This window comes from Camelus ferus, chromosome 3 (genome assembly GCF_009834535.1).
Source record: "Camelus ferus isolate YT-003-E chromosome 3, BCGSAC_Cfer_1.0, whole genome shotgun sequence".
NCBI classification, from domain to species: Eukaryota; Metazoa; Chordata; class Mammalia; order Artiodactyla; family Camelidae; genus Camelus; species Camelus ferus.
In genome coordinates, this window is record NC_045698.1 from 12,167,795 (window position 1) to 12,181,578 (window position 13,784).

General features: G+C 46.9%; 1 protein-coding gene across 1 annotated transcript in view; it reads right to left on the bottom strand.

Annotated features, from left to right (window-relative positions):
* The window catches only part of MYO10 (myosin X), a 192,879-nt gene that overhangs the window by 22,283 nt on the left and 156,812 nt on the right, over window positions 1-13,784 (bottom strand). Inside the window, 8 exon segments of the mRNA XM_032470343.1 lie at window positions 168-411; window positions 3,700-3,823; window positions 4,667-5,515; window positions 6,241-6,286; window positions 6,657-6,890; window positions 7,753-7,859; window positions 13,347-13,461; window positions 13,553-13,677. Of these exon segments, the coding sequence (XP_032326234.1) occupies window positions 168-411; window positions 3,700-3,823; window positions 4,667-5,515; window positions 6,241-6,286; window positions 6,657-6,890; window positions 7,753-7,859; window positions 13,347-13,461; window positions 13,553-13,677 (1,844 nt within the window).

Here is a 13,784-nt window from a genome sequence, read left to right on the forward strand (position 1 = left end):
AGCTTCCTCATAATTCAAGCCGCAGAAGTGAGAGAGGAGGACTCACTGAACACCTACTCCCTTCTCCTGCTTCCAAGCACTTGCCCCCGACTGCGTGCACGCGAGGACAGAAAGGCTGGGGCAGCCCCGAGCCCCGCCAGCACCCCGACCAGGGCTCGTGGACGTACTTGGCCGCCCGGACCTCCACGGTGCCCTTGAGCTTCTCCTCGCTGTCGTTCTCGAAGTACATCAGCTTGGCCTGGCGGAGGACGAACCAGCGCTTCTTCCAGTTCCTCCGCGACAGTGTGGAGGAGCCGCCACCCTTCTTGTGCAGCCAGCCTTGCTTGAGGGCCTCCTGCTTGGAGCGGAACCACAGGAAGGTTTCGTCCTTGAGGACACACCAGCGGCGTTTCCAGGAGTTCATCAGGCCACCTGCTCCCAGAGTTGGGCAGGGAGGGGTTTAAGAAAAGCCCGTCAAATTGGATGATACCAGTGGGAGGTGTCAAGATGGAGCCCATCCTCAACTTTGCCCCAACCGACCCGCCCTCAGACGCCCCCTAGTGACGGATGACGGCCCTGCTGGCTTACGTTCAGGAAGCGCTGGGCAGGGATCACACTGGCTTGGTTGGATTATCCAAGAACCCTTATTTCCAAAGCAACCTCTACTCACTTAGCTGAAAGCAGAAAGACCAATAATGGGCTGATACTCTAGCCCCGGGATGAGGCAAGGCGGAGGTGGGGGGAGGCGGGGGGCGGGGAGGCAGGGGTCGAACCATTTCCACGTGTATAGATCATGCTTATGTTCAAACACCTCCGGGAGGGAAAATTTAAAATGGTGTCAACGTTTACATATTCCTTCCTTGTTTACTCAAGGCGAGGAATAAAATTTATCAGTGGATTCCAGAGTTTAGCAATAAATGTTAACTTACAGAGGAAAACAAAATGTGACTTTTTCCCCAATAAAAACCTTTTCAAAGAAAAGCATCATCATCTGAAAATGGTTTATATATATAAGGTATAAAATTTAGAATATGGAACAAAGTAAGAGTCCAAACCAAACTGGCACAGGACCTTAAAAAAGGAGAATTTAACTAATTTATGTAGTGGAAAACTTTGGTCAAGAGGAAGGTATATAGATGTTATTTATTACAACATAAAAAATATTTCTAATACTCTTCCAGCAGGATAATTTTACTTTAGTATTCTAGATTCCCCAAGAACACTCAAGAGTAACATCTTACCACCATCACTCAAAAATCTGTTTTAACGAATCCACTGAAAAACACTGCCATCTCTGTCCACAAGTTATTCTTTTGATCAGCCAGTAATAAAAATAAAGGACATTCAAACGTGGATATCAAAAGTGAGTATAAAGAAAATGCTTTCCTTTGACAGAATAGAAATAAAGGTAAAACAGACCTTCTCAGATTAGTTTTTTCAATGATGGCTTCAATGATTATAGATCTACACTTCACATGGGAACAAAAGAAGCCTGCACTGCAAGGCGCACTTGCTTCATTGACTTAAGCTGACTCCTACCCTTTCTTGTATCTACAGCGCTTCCTGCTCACCTAGCGGAGAGGTCTTTGTGGTCACGCCAAGCGCCAGAGCTATTTCCTAGCAAACAGCAAACTTTGCCAGGGACTACCGGCATGAGACTTATTTTTCCCCTTTTTGATTTGTGGCTTTAATCTAGGCTACTCAGAGCAAGCCAAGAGGAAACCGTAGTACAAAGTTATCCTATTAGCTTATTGCCTTTAAATGATAAAGGTTATTCACAGCTGTTTCAAAGACACAGGTTACAACAGGCATCACCACCGCCCTCACTAGTAGTAGAGTATGATTGATGGGACGCACTCCCAGCCCTCCCTCCCCAATTCCACGTGCTCTCTTCATATTTCACCTAGGGAATTTCATCAGTGCTATTAATTTCCGGATTGTAAACACCTTTAGTAGGCTATCTGGCTGGTGCAAACTCATTCATGCTCATTAAATGTAATCTGGTGGTTAGATTTTCCTCCTCATTGGTTTCTCTGAAACTTTTTGTCACAACTTTAAGGCTTTATTCAACATTAAATGATAATGTATGAAAGATTAAACAGTGATGCATTTACACAATCACTTGTTTAATCAAGAGATGAATTTACCGAGAATTTACTTACTTACCTTCTTAAGCTTTTAATGTTTTAATCTTGAGATTTTAATGTTTTGAATCTACCTTTACTTTTTCCTAATTTTACTTGTTCTAATCAATTATGTAATAAATGAATGCCATACATTATAAATAAGAGTGATTTACAGGGAATTTTTAAGCTGACTTAGGGAACTAGATTAGTTAGGGGGAGAGGAAAATACATGAGTAATAAAAAGCTTACATTTATTCTGAGAAATGCATGAGAAAATCTTAAAGTGCTATGATTAGATACTTATTGGATTATTAGGTTCTGATTTGTGATTACATTTTTTCCTTCATCCAATGAACAATTATTTGGTTAGAATTTCTCAATCTTTTTCATTTCAGTGCTCCTATAAGAATTTCCATCAACCAGTGACTTTGGCCAGTAGGAAGATCTCCCCTAAAACAAACCTGGAGAGGTTTCCATGAGCACCTTGGGGATGTGAGGCTGAGAACAGCAGAACTTTGAAAAGCAAATGACTGATGTTGGACAAAAACATAAGATGAAGAACAAAAAAATATTAACGACAAAAGAGATATGAAAAAAGACAAACATGCCAACAGAAAAGAGAAGCAGAGGGAAAGGAAACAGAATAAAAAGGTTTTTGTGGGGGAAGAAGGAGAAAAAGAGAAGGGAATGAAGAAAGAGGGCAGTAGAAAAGAAAGTGAAGAAAGGGGTTGGAAAAAACATTAATGACTTGAACCCTCGGGAGATGAAGGCTCCTGTTACCTCTGCCCCATCCCCAGGACTTGGACTCTCTCCCCTCATGCAGTCTAGGGCCGGGTGAGATATCAGGTGAGCCCCTCTTTCAATGACCCACGTAAAACTCCTACCAAAAACAGGTGATGAGTATGGTTTCTCATGACCCTTGTCACTGACTTGGAAGTCAGGGTCAAAAACATGCATAAGGCTAAATACAAGGTCCTTAGGTACTTTTCCAGAAGGAGTGTCCCCAGGTATTAAAGTTCAATTCAGCATATTCGAAGTTGAACAGCAATGAAAAAATACAATTAAGATTCTCATCACGAGCGTGGGATGGACAGTAGGTGTGTAGGTAGTTTAAGCTAGGTGTGGCGGCCTCTCAGATCTCTACTTTTTCCTTGTGTCTAAGATATCCCTCTGTGTTCTCTAGGACTCCTGTGGAGGGGAAAATGCAGCTTTAGCATCATAATGGGTTGCATCAACTCCAGCAACAACACGTGTGTGTTTGCACGTGTGCGTGAGAGAGAGAGAGGAAAAGATGTAGGAAGGAAGGAAAAAGAGCACAGACGTGAGGGATAACAGAGAGAGGGGGCTGCAAATGGTGACAGTGGGTGCAGACCCTTTGTCCTGACACCACACCAAGTGAGGAGAGTCAAGGCCAGGCCCTGCATGATCCAGTCGGGTGGTCCACGTCCCACCACCATGGCATCCTCCATCCACCTAGCGTGACCTCACACCAGGGAAGGGGCACGTATCATGACTTTCCCAGTCCTCCTCCATCAGCCTCAGCTTCCCATCCCTCTACCCCTGCCCCCAGTGCAGAGGTGGCTGCAGGTCATACCTTTCATGTACAGGAAGCTGTGGAAGTAAGGCAGTGTGACACAGCTGTACACAGAGTCCCGCCGGTAGGACAGTTCATCGTCCGTATCAAACCGAGAGTCGAAGTCCTCTTCACTATCTTCAAACTGCACCAGAAGGAGGGCGCGTGCCAACCGTAAGCAAAAAGGACAGAAAACAAGCAATGAAAATGCCCAGCACAGATCAACATTGAAAAAAAAAAAAAAAGACAAAGAAGCAACAGGCCAATTCATGACATTACAATGGAGTGTGATCATCAGAAGAATTCAGAATTACAAAGTACTGATTTTCAATGCTGAATGGTCAGTTGACTCGATACGTAAGAGACATGCTTTAATCCTAAGACTCTGTAATCTAAGAACAACACTGCTGTTTAAGTGTACAATTTTAATCAAACCACGCAAGAGTTAATTAATTCCCTTTCAGTGAACTACGCTAGAAATATCTCGAGTCTTAGGAAGTTGAGTATTTAATGCATGGTCAACGGGAAGAAATAAAAGTAAACTATAAATAAATCCAGAAGCTGAAAAGAGCCCGTGGAAGCCCTTATAGGTTCCTCCCTTATAAGCAGAACAAGATGCAGCGTCCTGCAGTGGGACAGTGAAGCTACTGTCAGGAAAGTTCTCCAAAGTGCCCCTGGCGGGTCTCATTTCTCAACATGCTGCAAAGCCAGAACAGACACAAAGTCTCCACTGAAAATGCCAGTTTTCTTAGGCTTTGGGCAAAATGCAGCTCAGCCTACAACAGGCACCAAGTTCCATTTACTAATGTGAATGCTTTTGGCAAGAGAAAGGGGCTTAAGACCATCTCTAAGAGCCTGACTTTGGAATCCTGGCCTGTTCTACCGGGGCTGTCTTCATCCAAAGGATTGTGCAACAGGGGAGGGATGACAGATGACTTCCACCCCAGCATGGGGGAGCCCAGGCCCCAGGAGGTTGGAGGGTACTCACCGAGGACTGGGCTCCCTCGGAGCTGAACCGGTAGGCCCCCGAGCTGTTGTAGGTGCCCACGGAGCATCGGTAGTCTGGGGACCACTGGCTGCCATAGGAGTTGGAGAAGGTCACGCTGCTGCCGGAGGTGATGGCCCCGTCTTCGTAGTCGTCCTGGTCGTAGTCGTAGTCGCCGTCTGGGGCAGGCAGGCCCCCGGGGTTCTGGGGCATGCAGTAGGTGGGCTCCCCGCCAGAGGAGCCGTGCTCCGAGGGGGCCAGCAGCACGGTGCTGTCGGCGCTGGGGCTGGTGGGCACCACGGTGTCGTTCATGTAGGGGTCCTCCTCCGAGGACTCGTCACTGGTCCGGATGCCACTCGTGCGCTGGTCCGAGTGGCCGTGCTCGCTGGGGTTGGGCGAGTCCTTGAAGGCGTCGTCGTCAGCCTCGAAGCCCTCGTCCACCTCCTCCTCGGGGTAGGGCTGGCTGAAGTTGAAGCTGGGCTTCCCCCCGACCGCGCCCTCGGCCGCCGCCCCGCCGCCCACCGACAGCGAGCGCTCGATGTCGCGCACGCACTCGTCGATCTCGTCGAAGTTGAGCGACTCCAGGAACTCCTGAGCCGCGCGGCAGGCCTCGTCCTCCAGCCTCCGGAGCTCCTCGTCCCGCAGCTGCTGCAGCTTCTGCAGTGAGGCCTCGGTCAGGGACAGCTCCTGCCGCTCCTTCATGCGCTGCAGGTCCTCGATCTCCTTCTCCAGGCGCAGGATCTCTTCCACCTGCTTGTTCTCCTTCTGCTTCTCCAGCTCGCGGCTCAGCTCGGCCTCCCTCCGACTCTCCTGCAAGGCCTCCTGTTCTCGCCGCCTCCTCGCTGCCTCCTCCTGGACGGAGAGGAAGGGCGAGGTCAGGAGGCGTCAGGACTGGGAGCAGAGGCAGCACCCCTCCTTTGTGATGTGATGTGGCCGTTCAGGGCCGAACTGCATTCCTCCCTCCCCTAGACTGATATGTGGGAGCCCCAACCCCCAGCACCCAGAATATGGCCGGATCTGGAGACAGGGCTCTCATAAGGTTGGTTAAGTTCCATGAGGCCCTGAGGTAGGGCTCCGACCCAATGTGACTGGTATCCTGTTAAACGAGGGGCCTGAGACACACACACAAGGACACCGGGGAAGCACGTGCACAGACGCGAGACCACATGAGGACACAGCAAGGATCTCAGGCTGAGCAGAGAGGCTCAGAAGACACCAACCCTGCCAACACTGATCTCAGACTTCCAGCCTGCAGAGCTGTGAGACAATTGCTATTGCTTAATTCACCCGGGCTGCGGTCCTGTGTTACAGCAGCCCAGGCAAACCAACACACTGGTTATGCTGGCTTAGAGAAATCACGCCCTCACGGTTCACACTGAACTCTCAGGCATCCACACATTTTTACCCAATTGTAATGGGTTAGAAATTGCAGCATAAACATCTCTAAAATTCTTCTTCCTGCATCTTTATTTTAGTTTTGAATCCTTCTTCCTATATCTTTTTTTTAGTTTTGAATCCTGAGTCAGAGTGTTTGGAGTGGGAAGGTAACAGACAGACAGGATCACAGTAATTGTCACCTGTTGGGCGCGGAGCTCAGCTTCAATTCGTGCCCTCTCTCTTTCTCTAAAAATGGTCAAGAAAAAAAGACAGTGAAAATAAACGAAAGTAATGAAAAAAAATCCTAGAACAACTTTTCAGAGAGCTAACTTTTTAACAAAATACAACTTTTAACAAAAGACAACTTAAAAAGCATTAAGGACAGCTGGAGTCTCTTCCTTCAGCAATTTACTTATTCTGGGCATAAAGATATACACAGAACTGGGTTTTCAGCACTGCCAAGGAATTTTATCTGAGCCCCCAAGAGTTACTGTTTCAAACGGCAGGGTCTGCAGCATTCACTGGGAATTCCGGCTGCATGGCTGGTCGGGTACTGAGCGTGAAACTCCAAAGGCGTCCTCCTGTCTGTTTCATCCAAGTAAGAAAGCTACCATACCTTTCCTCCTCCTCGCGCTTCCTCTGCTCCTCCTCCTCCTGTTTTCTCTTTTCCTCCTCCGCCCGTTTCTCTGCCAGCAGCTGTCTGTAAACTCTGCGGGCGATCTGACCTCGGAGTCGCTTCTGGAAAACCACAGCCGCTTTTTTCAGGTGTAAAAATCTCCTCCTCAGAAGGAACGCCCTGTAATTCTTCTGTATTATCACCACACAGTAAAGGACCTTCCTGTATTGCTTTCTGAGAATGAGAACAGAAACAGCGCAACAGAATAACTGTGGGGGTAACGACGCTTCCTTTGAGCTCCCCAAATGAGTTTACGTTAACGCTACAAGACGAGAACAGGACCTCGTTTGGGACTGAAACGCTCATTACAGAGACTCATTACAGCGAGCCCACAAGGAGGTCCTCTTGGGCAAAACAAAACAGAAGAAAAACAAAAGGGTAACAACAACAAAACTAAAGCAAGACCCTATCATCATGTTGGCGAAATAAACACATCACCCCTAACGCTGACTTTGAAAAGTCTTGGCAGGAAGTTGGGCTGTAAACAGAACCAAGAGATTTGATATCTTCTCCTGTTTCTGAGGAGGACAAAAGAAAACGATTCGCCACAGCAGAACGGCTTTGTACTTGAGAAAATGTAACGTCCTGTAACATGTAGGGGTTTGGGATGGGGGGCCCGCTGGTCCGCAGAGGTGGACAGAACTCACACGCACAGGAAAAGAGGCTGCCTCATTCAGCAAACGCTGGACAGGGGACCGCTGTGGACCCAGTGGGACCACGCCAAAGTCAACGGGCGAGCTGCCTGTGGCTTCAATATACGACCAAGGGGAACGAGGTCAACAATTTATGTATCCTGGTCCAGTCCCGATGTCGCTGCTCTAACTGGGTCACAAGGAGCCCCCTTTCCTACTTTCCGGCCAGGTCAAGCTAACCAGGCACTGGCAACGCTAATCAGGAGCACTGACCTGGGACTCTCCCTAGCTGGCTCCTGACCCTAGCCCATCCAGGTCCATTTTAAAGGGAAGCAAATGGCCGGGTGCCACCCCACCCGGTGACACACACTGGGGAAGCCGCCTTCCCTCTGCAGGCTTCTTACCGTGCCAAGTAGCCCAGGACGTGGGCCCGGATCACCATGGCTGCCCGCATAACCTCCTCTTCCCGCCGCTTCTCCAGTCTCTGCTCCAAGGATTCTCGAAGAAAGACCTGCCCAGGAGGAAGTGACATGTCACAACCAAAGGACATGGCTGGTACAGGGATGTCTTCTCTGAGTCAGAGATCCCCGCTTGGGGATAAGGCTTTTTTCTCTCTCCAATTTGCTCCAAACACACTGGGCCATGCTGTCCAGCACAGGGAATCTCAAATGGCAAAAGGATGTTTTCTTTTTGAACTTCCCATCTATCATCGACTAAGACCTTTGTAAAATATAGTAAAAATACATTATTGAAAGAAAAAACCCAAAAGGATATATAAAATAAAAGTTCCATTTTTTTCCAGTTATTATTAGTTCAACAGGCATAAAATGTGAAACTGCTGGCAAAGTTTATAAACACTTATCTCATTATGGGTCAGCACAAATAGTTCATTAAGTCTAAGTAACAAGACATATCCTCTCTATATTGGGGGGAAAAAAGAGGAAAAGAAAGGGAGAGAAGGGAAAAAAAAATCCAAGACATTTGTAAAATGTTACTTTGCCATCACATGGAAACTCTCCCTTCATGCTTGTAAAGTGATTATGATCAAAGCATTTTGGCCTCAAAAATAATGCACATTAAAAAACTGACATTAAGAATGTGATTCTATAAACTGAAATTAGAACTGATTCATTTAAGCTACGTCTTAGTTCAGCTACTGCAAGAAAACTGGAATTGGGACTAAACAGATTGTAGCTATTTGCTGGCTGGTTTCTGGCATGGGTACTTCAGTCCTATGTTTGTCACTTGTATAAGGTAAGTGTGTCTGGTAACTGGCACTTTGTATCAGAACTCCTAATATTTGAAAAGGTATGAAAATATTGAGACCCTCCCTCAATCATGGTGGCTTTCAATTTTGCAACTGGCAATGTGATGCCTGCATAACTTTGAATTAGTCCTTACAAAAAAAAAAAAAAAAAAAACTAGTTTCAAATATTTTTATGCTTTTTCTATTAATGGTCAGTTGGAGGCACTAGCAGGGGGTTAAATGAAACACTCCGTCACTCATGATTTCTTGATTTATGGCTCCTGTGAGTCATTCTGGCCTATGATGATGCATTATGTCCTCTTGAGGGCACATTTTTCCAGACTCTCTGCTCTGTGTCTTGGGTAAAAAAGCAAATAAAGAATCCTAGCACCATGTGACTTGCAGAAGCCTTACCTACTCCTCCTTTGGGTCCCTGAGCACTTACTAAAATCTCCCACAAATAATTCTCCTGGAAAAACTTTTCATACAATGCCCTTTCTATAACTGCAATTAATATGCTCTGTTGATACATAAAGACACTGCATCTTTAGCAAAAAAAAGAAAAAAGAAAAAAAAATTTAATGTAAAACACAGAAGCTACAAGTGTAAAAGCTTGTTTGTCCAAGAATGATAAAAAGTTTTCAGAAATATGAATCTCTACCAAAACCATGGAGCAGAAGCAATTTTCATCAAGACTGGACTTCAAAGAAGTATTTAAACTTCTCCTTGAGATGATTTTTTTGGTATTAAGGATCTTACTCTAATGCTTTTTTGCTCTGGTTAGTGTTTAAAAGAAAAAGTAATGAAGTCAAATCTGGAACAAGAGTAGTGATGGCGGTGACAACACGAAACCAAGGTGTCGATTCTAATCAAAGTCTAAAGATGGTCTTGGTTGGACAGAATCAGAGAAATACCTGCTTTAGTTTTCATGTCCTTTAGATTACACTGTATAAGAGGCTCTCTGCTCTGCTGTTATTAGATTTACTTCCGCTACTTTATGTAGATTCTCTTTCCATAACCAGAAGGGCAGACCAATGGAGCAAAATGCTTCAGAGACCTGACTTGGCTCCATTAAAAACATCCACCGGAATTTATGCAGTGACACAGGGGAAGTGATGCCAGTTCTCCCAGCTCACTGGTGTCCCTTGCCATGCCCCCAGTGTTCCCAGGATGCAGCCAAGGTTGAGTCAGTGTGATCCAGCTGCTGTGAGTGGAGGGGCCGCCCTCGTCGGGCACCACCAAGCAGCTTAGGAAAGGGCTGTGCCCACTCGGGGCTGCTCTACGGACCTGACTCAATATCCATTATGAACAACTTCCTGTGACTTTTTCTCATCCTTTCCTTAGCTCGAGAGCCTATGGAGTATCCTAGTAAGATGCCTTTTTAGAATACCTCTGGCAGGCTTTGCTGCCCTAGAACTGAGGTCTGGCAGTGCAGTCCAGGTGATGAGAAAAGTGGAATGTGCTGGAGTCAGGAGGCAAGGGACAAAGTTAAAACCAGGAAGAGAGGCGAGCGGCTGCTCACCTCCGTCACCCTAAACTCAGCTTCTCAGTGGGGAAATTCACCAGGACCTCCCACTAGGGCTGCTCCGGAGGCTCAAACGGGCCTTCTTGCTTCTTCCAGGGGTGCTTCCTCAGCAGATACGAATCCTTGCCTTCCAAGGACTAGATGTTTTATTTAAGCCAGTGAACTCAGATCTGGCGCCACGTTTAACTTGCTGACTACAGTGCTGTCCCCATTCCCCACCTCTCGCCCCGCTATGTGTGATGGAAACCTCTTTACCAGGAGATCCAGACACTCATTAGAGGTTCAAGGTTTTAAATGCAAAGACCTTCTGGCAGCAACACTGACCGAAACACTGCTAGCGTGTAACAAAGTCAAGTGCTGGTCAAGGTCAAAGCACTTAGCGGACACAGTTCAAATGCTCCAATGTTGACATTTACTTTCTGATATTTCTGTGAAATGAAAAGCTTCCCTCCTACTTCTACTTCCAACTTATCAACAGTGAAAATTATTTCTTCTTTAAAGAGATTTCTTTTTCTTGAATACTTTTCTGATCATTTCCGATTCACAGTGAGCTCTCTCCTGAGAACCTGTGTCCTTATTCCTTCAAGAGATTACACTGTATAATTTATCTGGTGTACGGGATATCTTGTCTCCCAGGAACGGAGTAAACTGGGGACAATCCCCAAATGTTTATGTCTCTGTATCCCCCTGTGCCACACCCAGTTTCAAGCCTTGCTGGGGCCTGATTTCCATAATGTAAATTGTAAGTAAAGTTGGACTGATCCTTCAGAGCTCAGAAAAGAGACTGGTTGTTGGCTGGGTGAGTCCTAATGATCTCTGATGTTACTCCACCGTGTAAGGCAGTGAGACAGAAGGAGACTGTCAGTTTACAGAGAATGCAATATCTTTTCGATTAAAAAAAATCAGAGCAGCCTGTATTATACTGACTAGAACTCCACTTGAGCCAACTTCTTTAGACAGTTTCCCTTGAGTGACTAAACAATGATCTTGTGCCATCCCCTTACAGTTTTTAGCACTTAGCAGACATTGATTGGGCTCCTACTATGTGCACTGTGTAGAAGACTGAGCTCCTGTGGGCACTTGTGTAGAAGAACCAACAGTTAACTCCACATGTTCTATGGGGCGATTGCAGACAAGTCACCAGGAGATGCCAAGATGGCAGGACAGAGCGTTAAGTGTTACAATGGGTGGAAAATAGGAAGATGGAGATGACAGAGGAGGAGGCTTAACCCAGTGTGGGGGTGAGTTTTTGGTGTGGGGTGCAATGCAGAATGTCAAAAAGGATTCCTGTCACAGTTTACATCTAAGCAGAGACCTGAAGGATGAGTTGGCTAAACCAGGAGCAGGGAGATTCCAGGTTAAGAGGCCTATAAACCTGTGAGGACACAGCCTGAGGTGACCCCCAGTGGGTTCCACCCTTGTTTAACCTACAAGTGTGGGTTGAACCTGTGAGTTCCTTCTTGCCCACAGATCATGGTAAAGGTGATGAGCTGTCACTTCTGTGAATATGTGACATTACACAAGACTCCATCTTAGGAGACTGGAGCTAGAGATTCTCCTGCTGACGTTGCAGAAGTGAACTGCCATGTTGTGGGAGGACCCGGGAGGAAGTCATGTGGTAAGGAGTGTAGTGGGGAGTGGTCTCTAGAAGCCGCGAAAGGCAGTCAGCAAGAAAACAGGGACCTCAGTCCTACAACTACAAAAAACTGGATTCTGGAGCCACACGAGCCTGGAGGAGAAGCCAGAGCTCCAGGAGGGAATGCAGCCCTGGATGACACTGACTGCCAGCCTCTGGAGACTGTGGGGGACCAGCTAAGCTGTGCCTGGACCCCCGACCCATAGACACTATGAGATAATTAACATGTACCCTTAAGGCTGCAAAGTTCATGGTTGTTTGTTACACAGCAATAGATAACTAATACAATAGCTCTGCAAGCCATCTCTACCCTATTAGACATTCATATACCAAATCCCTGGCCAGATGGAATCCTTCAAGAGCAGAAAAGTATGTCCATCATATACCCTCTCTTGCTGAGTGGCCCCCAGATGGTGCCTCAATACTTGTCACTGATCACACACCAATGTTATGGACTGAATGTTTTGCCCCTCCTCCCCCTTTCTTATGCTGCAGCCCTAACCCCCGATCTGATGGTATTTGGAAGTGGGGCCTTTAGGAATTAATTAGGTTTAGATGTGGTCAGGAAGGTGGGGCCCCACAATGGGATTAGTGCCCCTATAAGAGGAGGAAGAGAGACCAGAGAAATAAACTACTGTGTTTCAGCCACCCAGTCTGTGGCATTTTATCAGAGCAGCTCTATGATGAGGACACTCTGACTGCCAGTTACGAGTCTTTCTCCTTCCCTCCATTACTTGCTTCTTCCTTCCTTCCTTTCTCTCTCTCTTTCTTTATTTCAACCAAAGAAACTCCTTGGTTAAAAACAACATAACTTGAGCAGAAACTTTAAGCTACTTCTCTGATGCTGCATTGCTACTTGTAGGGTCAAGGGGAAGAGGCACATGGAACATCTCTTACTTTCAACGACATCTGTACACTCACAGGCCAACCCCCAAGCTGCCTGCCTTTCTGCCTCTCCTGTGTGATAAGACACTGGAGGTGGCTGTGGAAACAAGTGTGGAACCCCAGATGAGGGTTTTGGCAGCTCCTGATGTAGGGAGAAGAGATCGTATGGCCAATTTTTCGGATAATTTTGCTGTTGATGCCAGACTGCTCACCATTTAACTAAGGGGTCAAGGCCTCAGTCACAGTGGCATGTTCAAACGCTGGATTTCCACTTGGCTTTCTGGACTGGACTTTGGGCAACCTATAGGATTTCAGACTACTTGCTAGTCTTCCACTCAGTGCAGAGATGCAGGGACAACATGCAGCACTTGAATAATGTAAAAGGTCTGGGGTCTCACTTCTCAGATGCCGGAGGCTGCCCAGCTCCCCCAAGGCACTGAGCCACCCATCAGCCAACGATCTGTTGACTGACTGAATGAAGCACTTGGGATCCCATGCTTCCTCTGTCCCCAAGAAAGCAGAATCCTGAAGAGTCAAGGACTTCAAATAAAACATTAACTGTTGGGAGGACAAAGGATTATGGTGGGCATGACACCACAAGCATCTTCTCAATGTTAACAACTGGTGGGCAGTGATCACAGAACACTCAACTCTACTGTCTCCCAGGGAACTTGACAGGACACTTGTTCTTTCTCTAAAATTGTACCTTCGTCTTCCCCAGCTGCCACTCGTTGTTGGAGGAGTCATAGAGCTGCAGAAGGGCCGTGCACTTCCCCCTGATGTCCTCGGGCAGGGCCACACTCCTCGTCAGCACCTTATACCTGCAACAGAAGGACGCCCAGCGTCACTTTTGCCACAATTCCTTCCCCGATCCCTTTGCAATGGAAGAAGGCCTATGCAGCTCCATCTTGCCTTTTGTAAAAATCCTGAAAGGGTCTCCGGACCGCATACCCTGCTTTCCGGATTCTCACCGTCTCCAGCATCCCCGAGTACCGCAGCTGGTTGACCACGACCGCCTGGTCAAACTGGTCGGGCATCTGAAACACACCAAGAGGTGAGAAGACAAGGTTAACAGGACACCCTTACCACTGTTTCACACACACACACGTTTTGAACCTACACACAAATACAGAATAGAAAACCA